Below are 16,599 nucleotides of genomic sequence, written 5' to 3' on the forward strand. Positions count from 1 at the left end.
CTGGGCTCAGGGCACGGCCAACTCATTGTCGGATGTCATGAAAAATATGACTTCCTCAAATGCCTTCTCAACACTCCCTCCCAGCCCAGATCCTCCTTTACGGTCATATCCTGTCTTTGGCCTCTGCCACGGAGGGAGGGGCACAGCTGGGGATGGGCGGACGCCTCGGAGTGCCCTCTCTGTGACCCTGGCACAGCTCCTGTGACCGTCTGATCCACAGGGACTCTGCCAGCCAAAGACTCTCATGTGGCGTGGCCCCTCCCACTTGGGCCCCAGCATCTCTTTGTGATCTGCTGGATCCATAGATCGGGGTTATTAGTCACAGAAAACAGATTAATCAGCACTATTTGCTTTTCATTTTATTATCATTATTATTTTAATTTAGAGACAGCGTTGTGGTGTAGTGGGTGAAGTTACCACCTGCAGTGGCGGCATTCCATAGGGGCACCAGTTCAAATCCCAGGTGATTCGCTGCTTGCTGATGTGTTGGGGAACTCAGCAGAAAAAAAAAAAAAAAAAAAAGCAAGTGCGTGGGCCCCTGTACCCGCGTGGCCAAGGCGGTTGATGGGAAGCTGGCTGCTAGCTTTGGCCTCGTCCAGCCCTGGCAGTTGAGACCACTTTGAGTGGAAGGGAGATTTCTCTTTCTGTTACTCTGCCCTTCACATGAAGACATCTTTACAAATAAAAGACATAACGGTCAGTTCACCAAATGAAGCAGATGTGTTTATTTGTGTTTACGATGCAGCAGACACAGATCCTGGAGGAGATGCCGGCCTCTGGTTTGCTCCCCAGATGCTAGCTGCCCTGGCTGGAGCTGGAATCCACGGGCCAGGAAATGTCTCTAGGTGAGCCTGTGTCTCCATCTTGTGGATTCTACAGGCAGCAGATTCCAGCAAACTTCAGGGAAAGCAGGGACCAGGGTCAGGCCCTGAGCCCCACCCCTGCCCCCTGCAGCAGTTGCCATGGTGATGAGAGGTGGAGCAGGACCAGTGATGCATTTTGCTGTTCCAACGTACTCTTTCTCTGTCTGCCTCTCTGTTCCTCCGCCTCCTCTGACTCTGTACTCTGGGCCTCACTCCACCCAGCCCAATGGGGTTTGGGTGGTGGTGCTGATCCTGTTGGCCATCGTCTGCATCCCGAGCTTGATGCGGGGCGAGGAGGCTGCCCGGGTACACACCTTTGTGACCCCCTGCTCCTGTGTGTGGGGGTTTCTCGGCTGAGCTCGCCTCTCTGCAGCCCCAGGATGCATGCATGGGAGTTTCCGGCCAGCAGGTTGCTAGCTGTGCCTTTGCCAGGTGGCTGCAGGGCCCCCGGCAGAGGTTTTAAAAATCGATGATTTTGAGGAACTGGAAGGAGACAGAGCTCTGGCGACTGGGTCAAGGATGAGCAGCCGTTGAGAATGTCTGAGAACTTCCGGGCCGTCTCTCCCAGGACTAAGTCACTTCCAATATCGGATGGATGGGGAGTGGGGTGGACCCCAGGTCAGTGGCTGTCTTCTGCCTTGATTCAGTTTTTTAAATTATTATTATTTTTTAAAATTTTTATATTGGAAAGTCAAATATCCAAAGGAGGAGAGACAGAGAAAAAGATTTTCTGTCCATCCATTCACTCCCCAAGTGACCGCAACAGCTGGTGCTGAGTCAATCCGAAGACAGCAGCCAGGAGCCTCTTCCGGGTCTCCCACGCGGGTGCAGGGTCCCAAGGCTGTGGGCCGTCCTCCACTGCTTTCCCAGGCCACAGGCAGGGAGCTGGATGGGAAGTGGAGCAGCCGGGATACCTATATGAGATCCCAATGTGTGCAAAGTGGGGATTGAGAGAGACAGAGAGAGTCCACTTGCTGTTTCATTCCCTATAGATGGCTGCAACAGCCAGGGAGAGAGGGAGAGGGAGGGAGGGAGAGAGAGAGGGAGAGAGAGAAGGAGGGGAGGATTCAGCCTGCACCCAGGACCTGGGGCAGCAGGCGAGTCCTGAGAGACACGACAGGCTGCCAGGGGATGGTAGTGACCACTGATGTGTACGAGTTCCTCTTTTCAGCCCAGAGGGAAAGTTCTGGAACCAGAAGGATGCATTAGCTCTGAAGGTTTTGCTACTTTCAAAGAATTCATTTATTTTCCCCCTCAGCAGCAAAAAGTGTAGATTCGTGTTCCACAGGAAAACCCCATACAGGATCCTTTTTTTTTTTTTAATGATGTTTTATTTGCAAGGCAGAGTGAAAGGGTTAGCTACCAAGCAGTGGCAAGGCAGCTGTTGCCTGTGTCCCAGCATGCATCCTTCAGTCCAGCAATGAAGACAAGGGTGAGGGCGCCACGTCCCAGGGCCCAGGTTCGAGTCCCAGCTCCGGCTCCTGGCTCCGACTCCCTGCTTGAGCTCACCCTGGGAAGCTGTAGGTTACGACGCAAGGGCTTGGTTGCTGCTACCCACGTGGGAGCCCTGCAGGTGGAGTTCTGGGGTCCTGACTTGGGGGGATTGCTGGGTCAGCCTTCCTTAGCAGTTAATGTACATTTGGGGCAGTGAGTCAATGAATGGAAGTTGCCATTTACATAAAGGTGGCGGGAGTAGGGGGGCTCTGCCAGGGTCCAGAGGAGCAGTACTTAAGGGTAAATCCTTTAGAAGAGAAAGCTGGACCTGGCATTGTGGCGTAGCATGCTAACCCTCCATCTGTGGCACTGGAATCCCATAGGGGCATCCAATTCATGTCCCGGCTGCTTCACTTCCCTTCCAGCTCCCTACTTGTGGCCTGGGAAAGCAGTAGAGGATGGCCCAAGGGCTTGGAACCCTGTACCCACGTGGGAAACTCAGATGGGGCTCCTTAGCCCTTGGCTTTGGGTCGGCTCAGCTCCGGCGCTCACAGTCGACTGGGGAGCAAGCCAGTGGGTGGAAGATCTCTGCTCTCTCTCTCTCTAAACTCTTGAAGTAAAAATAAAACTTAAGAAAACTCAGGTGCCCTCCCACTTTCTCACCGGGTGGCAGCCGGGGCCACCCTAGCATGCGCCAGCCAGCAGGAGGGGCTGTCCCCTCGGGGCCAGGCATCTCCTCCTAGCAAGCCCTGCAGAGCCGCAGAGCCGAGCCAGGCCTCCCGTGAGCATCTGTCCTAACAGGCCTCTGAGAGGTCAGAGAGAACAGGCCCCAGATGCTGCTGGGAAGGGCAGGGGCGGTGGGGGAAATTTTGTTCTTTTCTGATATGAATCATTACAAGAGTATTCCCTAGCTGAAAGCTTCAGTGTAAAGAAAGGAAGAGAAAATGTCACACGCGTGGGGAGCTGGCGGCCCTGGCCTCCTCCCTCCATCTCATTGTCCCCTGGGGGCCTCCCTGCCACGGCCGCATCAGGGGACCTCTTAAAATGTTTCCATGAGTGATTGCATTTAAAAAAAAAAAAGGTTTATTTATTTTTATTGGAAAGTCAGATATGCAGAGAGGAGGAGAGACGGAGGAAGATCTTCCGTCCGATGATTCACTCCCCAAGTGGCCACAACGGCCGGTGCTGTGCTGATCCGAAGCCAGGAACCCACAGCCTCTTCTGGGTCTCCCACGCGGGTGCAGGGTCCCAAGGCTTTGGGCCGTCCTCCACTGCTTTCCCAGGCCACAAGTAGGGAGCTGGATGGGAAGCAGGACTTCCAGGATTAGAACTGACACCTATATGGGATCCCAGAGTGTTCAAGGCAGGGACTTTGGCCACTAGGCTATGGCTCCTGGTCCCCCGATTACATTTGAAGGACACTGGGCTGGGAGTGGGTGAAACCTGGGAGCCTCTGCGAGCTCCATCTGGGTCCCCCATGTCACTGGGTTTCCGTTGCTTTCCAGGGTCCATCAACGGGATGCTGGAGCAGCCGGAAATCAAGCCTTCCTGTAGCTGCTGTAGGCAAATGGCGACTCCCCCTACCCGCCCACCCAACCCGGACCCGCCCTGCCCTGTCCTGTACCCCAACATACATTCTCAGCCCCCCACCCAGCTCCCACCCTGCTGCCCAGGAAATCTCCATCATCCAAGAGAGACAGAGAGCTTGGACTGGGAAGGAGAAAGCTTTTTCAATCTATCCTTCTTCAATTTTACCGCGAGAAGCAGTGCACCTGGCAGAGAGTGCCCTAATCTCGTTGAAGGGCGCAGCGCCGGAGCAGTCCTGAGACGGCAAGGTCCTCACCCACAGCTCCAAAACTTTCTCCTCTGTCTCACCCTCCTCCCCCACGCCCTCCAAACTGAAACTCCGTCCCCGGGAAACTCTTGGGGCCCCCAACCCCGTCCCCCCCGACTCCCATCTCTCAGAAAGCATCTTCAGGCTTCTTCAGTGCAGTTTGTGGCAACACTTCCTTCCTTTGTTAAAGTTTGAGAGGCAGAGAGCCCGGTGCGATAGCCTAGTGGCTAAGTCTTCGCCTGGCACGCACCACCAGGATCCCATATGGGCACCGGTTCTAATCCCGGCAGCCTCACTTCCCATCCAGCTCCCTGCTTGTGGCCTTGGTGGGGGTTGGGGGGGGCAGTTGAGGATGGCCCGAAGTCTTGGGCTCCCGCACTTGTGTGGGATTGAATTCCTGAGTGAGAGATCTGGAAGAAGTTCCTGGCTCCTGGCTTCAGATCAGCTCAGGACTGGCTGCTTGGGGAGTGAATCAGCGGACGGAAGATCTTCCTCTCTGTCTCTCCTCCTCTCTGCATATCTGACTTTGCAATAAAAATGAATAAACATTAAAAAAAAAAGTTTGAGAGGCAGAGAGAGTGGGTGGCAGGGACCCAAAGGACCATCCCCTAGTGCCTCCCAGGCTGAGGTTGGTGGAGCAGGGAAGCAGCTGGCAAGCGGAGGTGGCGGGACTTGAACTCCAGGCTTGGGATGCTCCGACGTGGGGAGGAGCCCCTCAACTTCCTTCCCTTTTATGGTGTATGAATAGCTGGTCGCCTGCCCGCAGCGGCCGTCTTCTCTAAGCCATTCACCTGCCAATGGATGCTTTCACTTCCGGGTGACGGGGAAAGCTAGCAGCCGCACTAGTGGTGGGGGTGCTGGTGTGTGTGGGGGAAAGTTATGAGCTTACGGCGGCTGAAGTCATCTCCCTCTTCATTTTGGAGATTCCCTGGGAATCCTGAGTGCTGCTTCGGTTTTTTGCAACCCTTTCTCTGTCGCAGGAGCTTCTGAGATGGCGGAGGGCAGTGGGGAAGATCAGCTACCTTTGGATACATGGGTCTTTATTAAGAAAACTTTTTGGGGGGTCAGCATCCTGACTCAGTGGGCTCATCCTCTGCCACAGGGGGTGCTGGTTTGTATCCTGGCTGCTCCACTTCCCATCCAGCTCCCTGCTTATGGCAGTAGAGGACGGCCCAAAGCCTTGAGACCCTGCACCCGCGTGGGAGACCCGGAAGAGGCTGCTGGCTTTGGATCAGCTCAGCACCAACCGTTGCGGCCACTTGGGGAGTGAATCATCGGACGGAAGATCTTCCTCTCTGTCTCTCCTCTCTGTATATATGACTTTCCAATAAAAACAAAAGCCTTTGTCTGGGTGGGAAGTGGAGTTCTGCCTCCTGTGTGTTCCCAGCCCCACCTGCCTGGAATCTGTGGTGTTGCAGCTACCCGAAGGGCCCAGGCCTCTGGGCACAGATAAGCACCTCCTGTACCTAGCCAACACATGGAGCAGGGGTCAAGTACAACTTTTTATTGGTTTCTTAGATATTCTTATTTCCTATCTATGGTAGCAGCAGTGTCTGGCCGCCACAGCCTCCCTACTCCTACTGGGCTGTGAGGGCCATTGTCCGGAGAATATACATATATATATATATTCAGGGATGCACCCACTGGACACCAAAGAAGGTTTCGTCGGGGTTTTGGGAGGGTACCAGGGGCAGTGTGAGGTTGGTGCACAGCAGGTCCCCACGGGCCAGGGGTGTCAGGCGCTGGGAGACGACGCTGCAGCTCTGGGAGAAGTGGAGGCGCAAGATGCTGATGCTGTGTGTGGCCGGTTTGCAGATGCTCAAGGCTAGAGTGGCACCGCGGGGCCGGGTGGGTCCCCACCAGGAGCAGTTGGCTAGCGTGACCTGGATGTGCAACCGGTAAATGCCGTCACGTTGGATACGTAGCTGCCCGTCGTCCAGCTCCGGTCCGAACAGGAAGGAGCGGCCGAGTGCCGGGCCGGCCTGCCAGCGCAGCCTGGGGTCCTGGCGAGCACCTGCTGAGGCATAAGGGTTGGGGGAATGGGAGGAGAGCGGTTTAGGGTTGCTGAGGCTCGAGGTGGGGGTGGTTGTGTTGATGATGGGATGAAGGAGAGACGGGGAAGAGAAGATGGAGAGAGAGAGTAGCAGTTGGATAGAAAGAGTCCTCGGGCAGTGAATTCCTGCTGTTCTACCACCCAGCGTCTGCTCTGAGCCTGGGGTCAACCTTCTTACATTGGAACCCAGCTTGGTGGCTCCAACCACCAGGACCCCGCCTCCTCCCGGTTCCTCAAAGCCATCTGCTTAAGGCACAGCCAGCTACAGCTCACAGGCAGAACCCCGTCCGCAGCCCCGACTCCACACAACCACTCCCCGACCCCACGACCTCAAATAGATGTCCCTTGTTACGTCTCTCACTAGCTGGGTCCCCTGTGGCTGCCCCTCAATCCCCTTGGGGCCTATGAGGCAGTACCTTCTCTCTAGGACCCCTGAGTCATAAAGGGCTCCTTGGGTTCTTCTGGGGACCTACACACCCTTGTATCTTGGTTTCTATTTGTTCAAAGAGGCCGACCAGGACACCTGTCACTGTACGCTGGAAAAGGACCCACAGGGCGTGTGCCAGGATCTGCCATCTCCTCCCCTCCCCCTGGGAGGGCTGCATTTGGCCACGGGTCAGGCTCGGGGGGTGTAGGCATGGTGGCCGTGCTGGTTGGTCAGCTGGGCACATGATCAGAAACATTGATACCACTTGGAGCCAGCTGCCCACGTGCCCCCATCACCCACCCAGAGCCTTGGGGTTGAAGGCCGGGCACAGAGCCACAGAGAAGGTGAGAGAGAGAGAGACAAAGGGAGAGAAGAGAGAGAGAGAGAGATTACCACTGAGGGGTAGAATGTTGAATCTCACCTGTTCCACACAAACAGGACACAGTACCCCAACTCAAGGGGCCCCCCCTGCAGACACAACAGCCCAGAAGAGAAAGAGGCGCAGCGGACAGCTGGAAGGGGCCCTGTCTGCCCACTGGCTCAGGTCCCCCCGGGGGGGCAGCTGGCCATGGCTGAGACCCCAAGTGAGGAGGCCCACACCCCCAGCACGCTCTGTCCCTTCTCTTCCTCCACAGGACCAGGGGTGTGGCTGGCCTGCCCACGGCTGGCTGCCGGCCGCATCCTGCTCCCAGGGTAAGGGTTGGACATGCGCAGGCTGCACTGGGGGGAGTGAATGGGGTCATGGCTGCGGGGACTGCTTGCTCTGCCTTCTGGGTTGATTTGGGCTCTTTCAAAGGAGAGGGAGACACGCCGGAAGGGAGCCTGTGTCTCGGAGAGTCTGGGCTGAGAACTGGCCGGCCCCAGCTCCCTGCGCATGCGCACCCCGGGACACAGCTGAAGATGAGCTTGGGCTCCTGCACGCATCGGGGGAGACCCGGAAGGAACTCCTGGTGCCTAGCCTTGGTCTGGTCCAGCTCTGGTTCTTGCAGGTTTTGGGGGAGTAAACCAGTGGATGGAAGGTTTTTCTCCTCTCTTCCTTCCTTTTTTTTTTTTTTTCAGATCATTTATTCTTATTTGAAAGAGAAAGGAGGAGAGACAGAGAGGAAGATCTTCCGTCCGATGATTCACTCCCCAAGTGGCCACAACGGCAGGTGCTGAGCCAATCCGAAGCCAGGAGCCTCTTCCGGGTCTCCCCCGCGGGTGCAGGGTCCCAAGGCTCTGGGCCGTCCTCCACTGCTTTCCCAGGCCACAGGCAGGGAGCTGGATGGGAAGTGGAGCAGCTGGGACTCAAACCAGCTAGGGCCCATATGGGATGCCAGCTCTGCTGAAAGTTTAACCTACTGCACTATGGCACGGGGCGGAGACGGGGTCGGGGGAGGTGGTCAACCTTTCAAAAAAAAAATTACACACATAAAAATGGACAGTGAAGAGCTAAATGGGAAGGGAAAGGTACCCAGGCGCACACCTGCGCCTCTGCGTCTGCCCTCTTCCTCTGTCTCATTCATTTGCTCTCACCTGCACCCGCACCCTGGCGCGCACCCGGCCCGCACTTGCCCCGTCTCACCTGTGCGGTTCAGCTGCAGCTCAGCAATGTCCCACTGTGGGAGGGGGAGATGAAAAACAAAACAAAAATGAAAAAAAAAAAAAAAACCAACTAGAAAATGCCAGCCCGGGAGAGGAGGGGGTCTGTCTATCCCCCCTCCCGCCGCACTCCAGCTTTCCAGACAGCCTGAGCACCAAACTCGGCGCTGCCCAGAGACTTTTCCTGGAAGTTACCGGACGCAGGCACCCGGAGGGCCTCCTTACGCGAAGGCCCCTGCGCGGTCCCCAAACGGAACTCCCCGCGCCCATGGGTGATCCACTGCCTGCCCTGTGAAGCCCCCAGGAGCCTCTGAGTCAGCCGTGCCAGGGGGAACACCGCACCTGTCCCTCCTGGCGCGCGCTCTCTGTCTCTCTGTCTCTGTCTCTCTCTCCCTCTCTCTCTCTCTCTCTCTCACACACACACACACAGCCTCCGTTGTCACCCAGCTCTCCCTTTCTCCCTCTCGTCAGTCCATCTGCGCGCCCCGGGCGGGTGCGCGGTCCCTCGCCCCGGACCAGGTTCCCGGCACCCGGAGCCTGGTGCGCGCCGACTCTCCCTGCGCTTGCAACTCCCTTCTCCGGTTCACTCACCGCAGGTGTCTCTAGCTGCTGCTGCTGCGGCTGCTGCTGCTTCGCCAGCCAAGGGCTGTAGAGGAAGCCGTAGACCGCTGCCACGATGAGGGCCAGTGGCAGAAGCGGGCGCAGCGCCGATGCCCAGGGTAGGCGTAGCGAGGGGCAGGAGGAGCCCTCCTCCGCCATCGCGGCCCGCGGCCGGCGTAGCATGGGCGAGGGCGGCCGCTGAGCCAGGAGGAAACTTGGGTCCCTGCGGGCGCGGTTCTCTGAGGGTTTTTGCCTGCCTCGACCTGCCTGCCCCTCTCTCTCTCTCTTGGGGATGTCCGGCCCAAGGGAGGGGCTTGAGCTCAGGGAAATCCCCTCAAGCCTGTGCAGGCCCTCACCTCCCAGCTGAGGCCATCTGGGGGGAGGGAGGACAGCGGCTGCCGCAGCCCATCCCTCTGACCCTGGCGGTCTAGCTTTCCTGTTTGGTTCCTCCTGCCTTCTTCCTTGCTCGTTGGGGAGACCCCCAGCGCACAGTGCATCCACAGCGGCAGGGGTGGGAGGGCTGGAGACTGTGTTAGTTCCCCCCGGGGTTCAGAAAGCAGCCAGGAGTTGGGAGTGGCTCCCCAGATCTTCATGCACGCCTCTCTACTTCTTTATTTACATGAAAGCTGAGAGAGAGAGAGAGAGAGAGAGAGAGAGAGAGAGCCACAACGACCGGGGCTGGGATGGCTACAAGTCAGGACCAGGAGTTTCTTCTGGATCTCCCACGCAAGTGCCGGGTCCCAAGCACTTGAGCAGTCCTCCACCGCTTTCCCCAGGCATCTCAGCAGGGAGCCTAATCAGAAGTGGAGCAGCCCAGACTCGAACCCGTGGCCCTATGGGATGATGGTGTAGCAGTGTCTCCCTTGCTCTGGCGCATTCCTGACCTTACCTGGCAGTCAGGAGTGGTCAGGTGACTGCCCAGGTTGGCGGGAGGAACACGGTGGTCATGACGGAGTGAGACAGCCCGCTGTCTCCCCTTCCTTACCTCGTGTCCTCTGTGGGGGTGCTCCCCGGGGCCTCCCCAGGTTCCTGTACAGCCCAGATGTCAGAACACGTCTGCGTTTGGAGATGAGTCGGGGTGGTGAGGCAGTCGACAGGCAGGCACTGCCTCGTTCTGCTTCCAAAACACACACACACACACACACACACACACACACACACACACACACACACACACACATCCTAGAGGTGAAGTGACATCATGGGGTTGGCACAGTGGCTCAAGAGGCTAATCTTCCACCTGCAGGCACCAGGATCCCACAGGGGCCACCCGTTCATCTTCCAGCTGCTCCACTTCCCAACCAGCTCCCTGCTGGTGGCCTTGGGACCCTGTACCCACTTGGGAGACCCGGAAGAGGCTCCTGGCCATGGAAGCCACTTGGGGAGTAAACCAAGAGATGGAAGATTTTTTTTTTTTTCTGTGTCTCATTCTCTCTGTTGATATGCCTTTCAGGTAAAAACAAATCTTTAAAAACAGAAAAAGCAGACGATGCTGTGGCGAGGCAGCTGTGCAGCTGGACAGAATGCTACGTGAAGGCGAAAGCGCCGGGCGCAGGAGCCCACTCAGAACGAAGACACCCAGCTGCCAAGATGCAGTGAAACGTGATGGGAAACTGGCCAGGCCACAGTGGGACTTCCCCCTCAACCCCGCCCTGCCCCTGGGCGATGGGGTGGAGCTGCATCAGGGGCTTCGCAGCAGGCACCGGGGGTGGCACACGCCTATACCCTTAGCAGCTCCTTTCCCAGTGCAGCCCGAGAAGGGGGACCCTGCAGCGGAGCTGGGGATGTGAGAACAGCCTGGCTGGACACACGTAACATGGGTGCTCACACACGGCTTGTGCCAGAGACGTGTGCGTGTAGTTTGAGAACGCTGACGTCGCTCGCGTGCCGTGGAGAGTGAAGGGTGACCGTAGCGTCCACGGGGGCGAAGCTGGGCAGTGTAGGAGGTGAGGTGGGCTGGGGAAGGAAGGGGTGGGTGGCTAGGCTGGCGGTGAGGCTGAACCTGCCCCCCTGTGTCGAGCCCCTGGGTTCAGTCCCCAGGCTCCGGCTCCCGAGTCGGGACGATGCGAGCAGTTGAGTCTTTAGCCTTCTCACGGGGCAGATGCACAGAGTTTCAAAATCCTGGCCCTGGGCCCGAGCCTTGGCTGTCACGGGCATTAAAAAAAAAAAAAGATTTATTTGTTTTTATCGGTAAGTCAGATATACAGAGAGACAGAGAGGAAAGTCTTCTCTGATGATTCACGCCCCAAGTGACCTCAGAGAGACCACAGCCGGAGCTGAGCTGATTTGAAGACAGGAGCCAGGAGCTTCTTCCGGGTCTCCCACGCGGGTGCGGGGTCCCAAGGCTGTGGGCCATGCTCCACTGCTTTCCCAGGCCACAGGCAGGGAGCTGGGTGGGAGGTGGAGCTGCTGGAATAGGAACCGGTGTCCATATGGGATTCTGGTGCATGCAAGGTGAAGACTTTAGCCACTAGGCTACCGCACCGGGCCCTGTCACGGTTGTCTTTGGTGGGAGCTCTGTCTCTTTGTTTCTGTCTGCCTTCAGATAAAGATGTGCAGAATGGGGGTGGTGAGGAAGAAAGGGAGAAGGAAGGGGGTAGAATCAACAGAGAGCAGGGTGGGCAGCGCAAAGCACGGGGGTCTTACTCAGAACCTGAATGGTTCTGCTGTGTTTTAGCACCTGACAGGTACCTGCCTTTAAGGAGCCAAGACACGGACCTCAGCACCATGACTGGGGAAAGACATGGCCACTCCAATGCGGTACACACTCACAATGGAATATTACTCAGCCGTGAAGAAGGAGCCGTATGGCATGCACAGCCCTTTAGAACTGAAGGTTCCTGAGAGAAGGAAGGGGACCTGGCAGGATGGCTCAACTGGCTAAGCCGCCTCCCTGCAAGCGCTGGTATCCCACAGGGGTGCTGGTTCATGTCCCGGTGCCTCCACTTTCCATCCAGCTCCCTGCTTGTGACCTGGGAAAGCAGTGGAGAACGGCCCAAAGCCTTGGTGTCATGCAGCCATGTGGGAGACCTGGAAGAAGCTCCTGGCTCCTGGCTTTGGATCGACCCAGCTCTGTCTGGCTGTGGTGGCCAGTTGAGGGAGTGAACCAGTGATGGGAGATCTTTCTTTCTGACTCTCCTTCTCTCCGTAAATCTGACTTTCCGATAAAAATAAGATATTTTAAAAAGAGACAAGGAAGCAGATCCCAGGCAGGCTCCGGCTGCATGGTCTGTCTCCTGCAGGCGAGTGAAAGAATTGTCATTGAACTGAACTTGCTGTTGTGATGATAAAAGTCTGGGAATGCTGGGAAGGTGAGTTCCTAGCAGAGGGAGACAGCACAGTGGAGCTCCCAGGAACGGGCTGTCTTTTATGGGAAGAATCAGGGAGAGAGAGAAAGAGAGAAAGATCTTCCATGCACTGGGTCACTCTCCCAAATGTTTACAGCAGCCAGACTGAGCCAGAGAGAAGTCAGGAGCCAGGAGGTCAAACAGGAGCCAGGAGCTCCTGGCTCCTGGGGGTGTGTGCAGGAGCCCAGGCAGTTGAGCTGTGGCCTGCTGCCTCCTAGGGGCGCATCGGTAGGGGCAGAGCTGGCACCACAATGGTGTGAACTGTGAGCAGGCCAGGCCTTGTGCCAGCTGCGGTGTGGACAGCGGATCCAGGCGCAGCTCTGCAGGTGTGCGACGGAGACGCGAGCGCCGGTGGCTCTGCAGTGTCTACCGAGGGGAGCCACATGCGCCTCCCGTGCCGCAGGTGGCTATCCTCCTCCAAGCATTCCGCGTCCTCAGCGCGCCTGCGTGTGTCAATCCGGCCCAGGTACCTATGCAATCAGTCAGTCAATCAATCAATCAATCCATCAATCAATCCAGTGTGACACAAGACTCACGCAAAGACCCCCTCGGGATGGGCACCGGTGCCTCGGCCAGCGGGCTTAGGACTCCGTGGGTTTCCCCTTGGGTTCTCGCACGAAGAAGGCGCAACCGTCGTGTTTTTGAGTGGGAGGAGGTTCTGGGTTGGAAGGTAGGCTGACATGTCCCTCCCCCACCCCGCTTGCATCACTAGGGGACTCTGTCCTCTTCTAGCCTGCGCCTCTTCCCCGGGAGCTTCCCCCATCTGTAGGGCCAGGGTCACGGGAGGAGATCTCCTCGGCCAGCCCACCCCTCGCGGCTGTCCTTCGTGTAAATTGGGGAGGGGGGCAGGAAATCAAGGAAGTACGCGAGGGGGCAGGACTTGGTGGATGGTGGGGACATACCCCAAGGCTTGATGAGTTGACCCGAGCCCCACTGTACGGGGAGCCCCTCCTTGACATGAGGGTGCTGTGTAAACGATGCAAGCTTGCTCGGACGAGGTCAGAGTTCAGTGTGGAGCTGCCCACGTGTCTCCTGTTGACGTTCTGTGTTGTCTAAGGGCTATTTTATTTATTTGAAAGGCTGAGGTTCCAGGAACAAAGAGGGAGAGAAAGATCTTCTGTCTGCTGGTTTACTCCTCAAATGGTTGCAACAGCTGTGGCTGGGCCAGGCTCCCGTCTGGGTCTCCCACGGGGATGGCAGAGTCCGAAGAACTTGAACTAAACCTCAAACCAGGCCTTCACGATGTAAGATGCGGTGTCCCTAGTGGTGAATAAACTGAATTAAGGGGGCAAAAGATTCGTGCCTTCTGCACTATAAAACATTGGCCAAAGAAACGGGTTTGGGAAGGTGGAAGTCTGGCGTGATGGCTCAGTGGCTAAATCCTCATTGTCTATGTGCTGGGATCCTGAAGGGCTGCTGGTTCAAGTCCCAGCTGCCCCACTTCCCATCCAACTCCCTGCCTGTGGCCTGGGAAAGCAGCAGAGGACGGCCCAAAGCCTTGGGACCCTGCACCCGCATGGGAGACCCGGAAGAGGCTCCTGGCTCTTTGCTTTGGATCGGCGCACCTGTGTTGTGGCTGCCTGGGGAGTGAACCAGCAGATGGAGGACCTTCCTCTCTATCCTCTATCCACGGTGGGGTGCTACGGTCAGGACACAAAGCAGCGTCCATGTGGGCTGCTGGCACCTGAGACAGAGGCTTAGCCTACTATGCCATGGCGCCAAGCCCCAACTGCCTTCCAGAAACGGTGCCAAGAACACCCAATGGGGAAAGGGTTTGTCTTTTTCATATGTGATACTGGAAGACTGATGACGCTCGTGCCGAAGGTGGCCATTCCAACTTCCTCGCCACACCACGTGCAAAACCCACCGGCCCCCACAACACACACAACAGCTTGAACCAGACAGTGAAATAGAAGAGACCAGATATCATGGAACTATCCAGGAGAAAAAACACCGCAGAAAATTGCCTGCAGGGAGTTTCAGGATTTTAAAGCAAAAGTATATGACAAGAGTGAAGAGAGATGGGGGGGGGGGGGAGAGAGAGAGAGAGAGAGAGAGAGAGAGATGGGATTACCACCTGCTAAGTAGATATATCACAAAGGAAAATAGTCCTCTTCCACCTGCCCCCAGACCCAAGGGTAGCTTGCAGAATGGCAGGGAGATTTTGCAAAGCAAATAAGCCAGAAGGCGCTCAGTAAAGAAAACCCGAAATCACCCGATTTAAAAATAGCCCAAGGCCCTTCTCGCCAGTTCTCAGAAGATACAATTGAATAACCAATAGACAAACAGCATCATTAATCATCAGGGAAATGTGAATGGAAACCACAGTGGGACGGCCCCTCCTTAGAGAGGGCTGGCTGACTTGGAAGACGGGCGGCAGGGGGCAGCGCGGAGGCACCACCTGGGCAGACATCGCTTGAGAAGTTCTTGTCCCGGCTGCTCCACTTCCCATCCAGCTCCCTGCCTGTGACCTGGGAAAGCAGTGGAGGACGGCCCAAAGCCTTGAGACCCTGCACCCGCGTGTGGGAGACCTGGAGGAAGCTCTTGGCTTTAGATCAGCTCAGCTCTGGCTGGCCATGGTGGCCATCTCTCTCTGTTTATCCTCTTGACACTCTGCCTTTCACCTAAAACCCATCTTTTGGAAGAGAAAGTATAGCATAAGTCTTCCTTGAATTTCACCACGCGTGGGTCTCTTGAACAGAATGTTGAAGGGAGGAAGTTGTTACAGAGGATGGAAATGGTATCCCAAGCCAGCTCATTGCGTTGGAATGCTGAGTAGAGTTTCCCTAGGAGCAAGGGAGAGAGGCATGCCCGAGAGGTAGACATGAGGGGGATTCCTGGACGCTGGGGATGTGAGTGAGAGCTGCTGGTGAGTGTTCACTCGTTTGGTGCACCTGCCGGGTGTAACCCTCCAACAGAAACCAACCAGCCCCTCACTCAGGCTGTTGTCATGGTGAAGGGCCTGTAGGGGGCGACAGTGGACGTAGAGCGAGCAGACTAGGCAGCACAGGTGGAAGTGGGGCTCAGTGGCTAAATCCTGGCACCTGCTGGGATCCCGTATGGGCACTGGTTCGAGTCCCAGCTGCTCCACTTCCCATCCAGTTCCCTGCCTGTAACCTGGGAAAGCAGTGGAGGACGGCCCAAAGCCTTGAGACCCTGCACCTGTGTGGGAGACCCGGAAGAGGCTCCCGGCTCCTGGCTCCTGGCTTCAGATTGGCTCAGCAGTGGCTTAGAGGGGGCAATCCATTGCATACCCAGATGTCCATGGAGGATATGGCAGGCCACTGTAGCCTGCAGGGGACACCTGGCAGCATAAGAGAGGAAGGAAGGCAGAACAAATTGGACCAAGCTTGAGAGCGAATTTCTGGGTGAACGGAGACTTGAAGGTGGACTGAGTCAGCCAGTGGGCCTTGGAAGGATTTCCACATCTCTGGTTCGGCGAGTCTGACAGCATTTCAGAACTATAGAATCCGCTTGAGTAGAACCCTCGGAGCATCCTGGGGACCCTGGGATGACATCTGAGGGTGACACCCCTGGGTGCTGAGGCGGTTGCGGGGCTGGGTGTGACTTCTCTCGCCTTCTCTCCTCTTCCTCCAGAAACAGGAAGAAGAAAAGGAAAATTTGGAAACAGTGGTCTCACCCACTTTCCCCCAAACCTCAACCCTTCCCACCCTCATCAACTATGTAAGCATCATCAAAAATAGCCTGTGTCAGGTTAGCAAATCTCGCTTCAAAAACTCAGAATAATTTTTTCCCTGCGTCTTTAGGGGAAAGAAGGACGCCCGCTCCCTGCTTCTCTCCCTCCCTCTCATTCTTCCTTTCTTGTTCCCTCCCTTTCCTCCGCCCCCGCCCCCCCAGCTTTCTTTTCTGCCCTTGGCATTGCATACATTCTCACGGGCTACGCAAGATGATTTCCAAGCCACTCCTAGCTGGCGGGCAGAGGCAGGGTGGGCAGAATTTGGCTCCAAGGCCATAGCGACTGATTTTTGCGTAAACTAAGAGCTGGAAAGAGTGGAACTTGATCAGGATTGGGTTCCTTGCTGGGACATGAAGGGGACAAAATGTGCCCTGGTGGCCCCCTGCGATGGCTCAGTGGCTAAATTCCTGTCTTGCAAGCAGCAGGATCCCATATGGGCACCGGTTCGTGTCCCAGCTGTTCCACTTCCCATCCAGCTCCCTGCCTGTGGCCTGGGAAAGCAGTGGAGGACGGCCCAAAGCCTTGGGACCCTGCACCCGCATGGGAGACCTGGGAAAAGGAGGAGAAACAGAGAGGAAGATCTTCCGTCTGATGATTCACTCCCCAGGTGACCACAACAGCCGGAGCTGAGCTGATCTGAAGCCAGGAGCTTCTTCTGGGTCTCGTAGGCGGCTGTAGTCTCCCCAAGGCTTTGGGCCGTCCTTGACTGCTTTCCCAGGCCACAAGCAGGAAGCTGGATGGCGAGTGGAGCAGCCAGGATTAG

The 16,599-nt window shown here is 56.7% G+C and overlaps 1 protein-coding gene across 1 annotated transcript; it reads right to left on the minus strand.

Moving 5' to 3' along the window:
* Window positions 1-5,759: 5,759 nt before the first annotated feature.
* On the minus strand, window positions 5,760-8,951 carry CD70 (CD70 molecule). Its single transcript, XM_040990229.1, has 4 exons — window positions 8,784-8,951; window positions 8,323-8,481; window positions 8,176-8,209; window positions 5,760-6,145 (listed from the first exon to the last, which is right to left on the minus strand). The coding sequence occupies exons 1-4, from the start codon at window positions 8,949-8,951 to the stop codon at window positions 5,760-5,762; spliced, it is 747 nt and encodes a 248-aa protein (XP_040846163.1).
* Between the last annotated feature and the right edge of the window lie 7,648 nt (window positions 8,952-16,599).

Source organism: Ochotona curzoniae, unplaced genomic scaffold (assembly GCF_017591425.1).
Source record: "Ochotona curzoniae isolate NIBS_2020 unplaced genomic scaffold, NIBS_Ocur_1.0 contig_605, whole genome shotgun sequence".
Taxonomy (NCBI): Eukaryota; Metazoa; Chordata; class Mammalia; order Lagomorpha; family Ochotonidae; genus Ochotona; species Ochotona curzoniae.

Bases quoted from the DNA above. Each gene is read 5' to 3' on its own strand.
- CD70 (XM_040990229.1), bottom strand. From the start codon at position 8,951: ATGGCGGAGGAGGGCTCCTCCTGCCCCTCGCTACGCCTACCCTGGGCA. The intron at 8,482-8,783 runs GTGAGTGAACCG...GGGGCTTCACAG, and splicing joins AGCAGCTAGAGACACCTGCG to GGCAGGCAGTGGATCACCCA. The intron at 8,210-8,322 runs GTGCGGCGGGAG...CCCCTCCCACAG, and splicing joins AGGCTGTCTGGAAAGCTGGA to TGGGACATTGCTGAGCTGCA.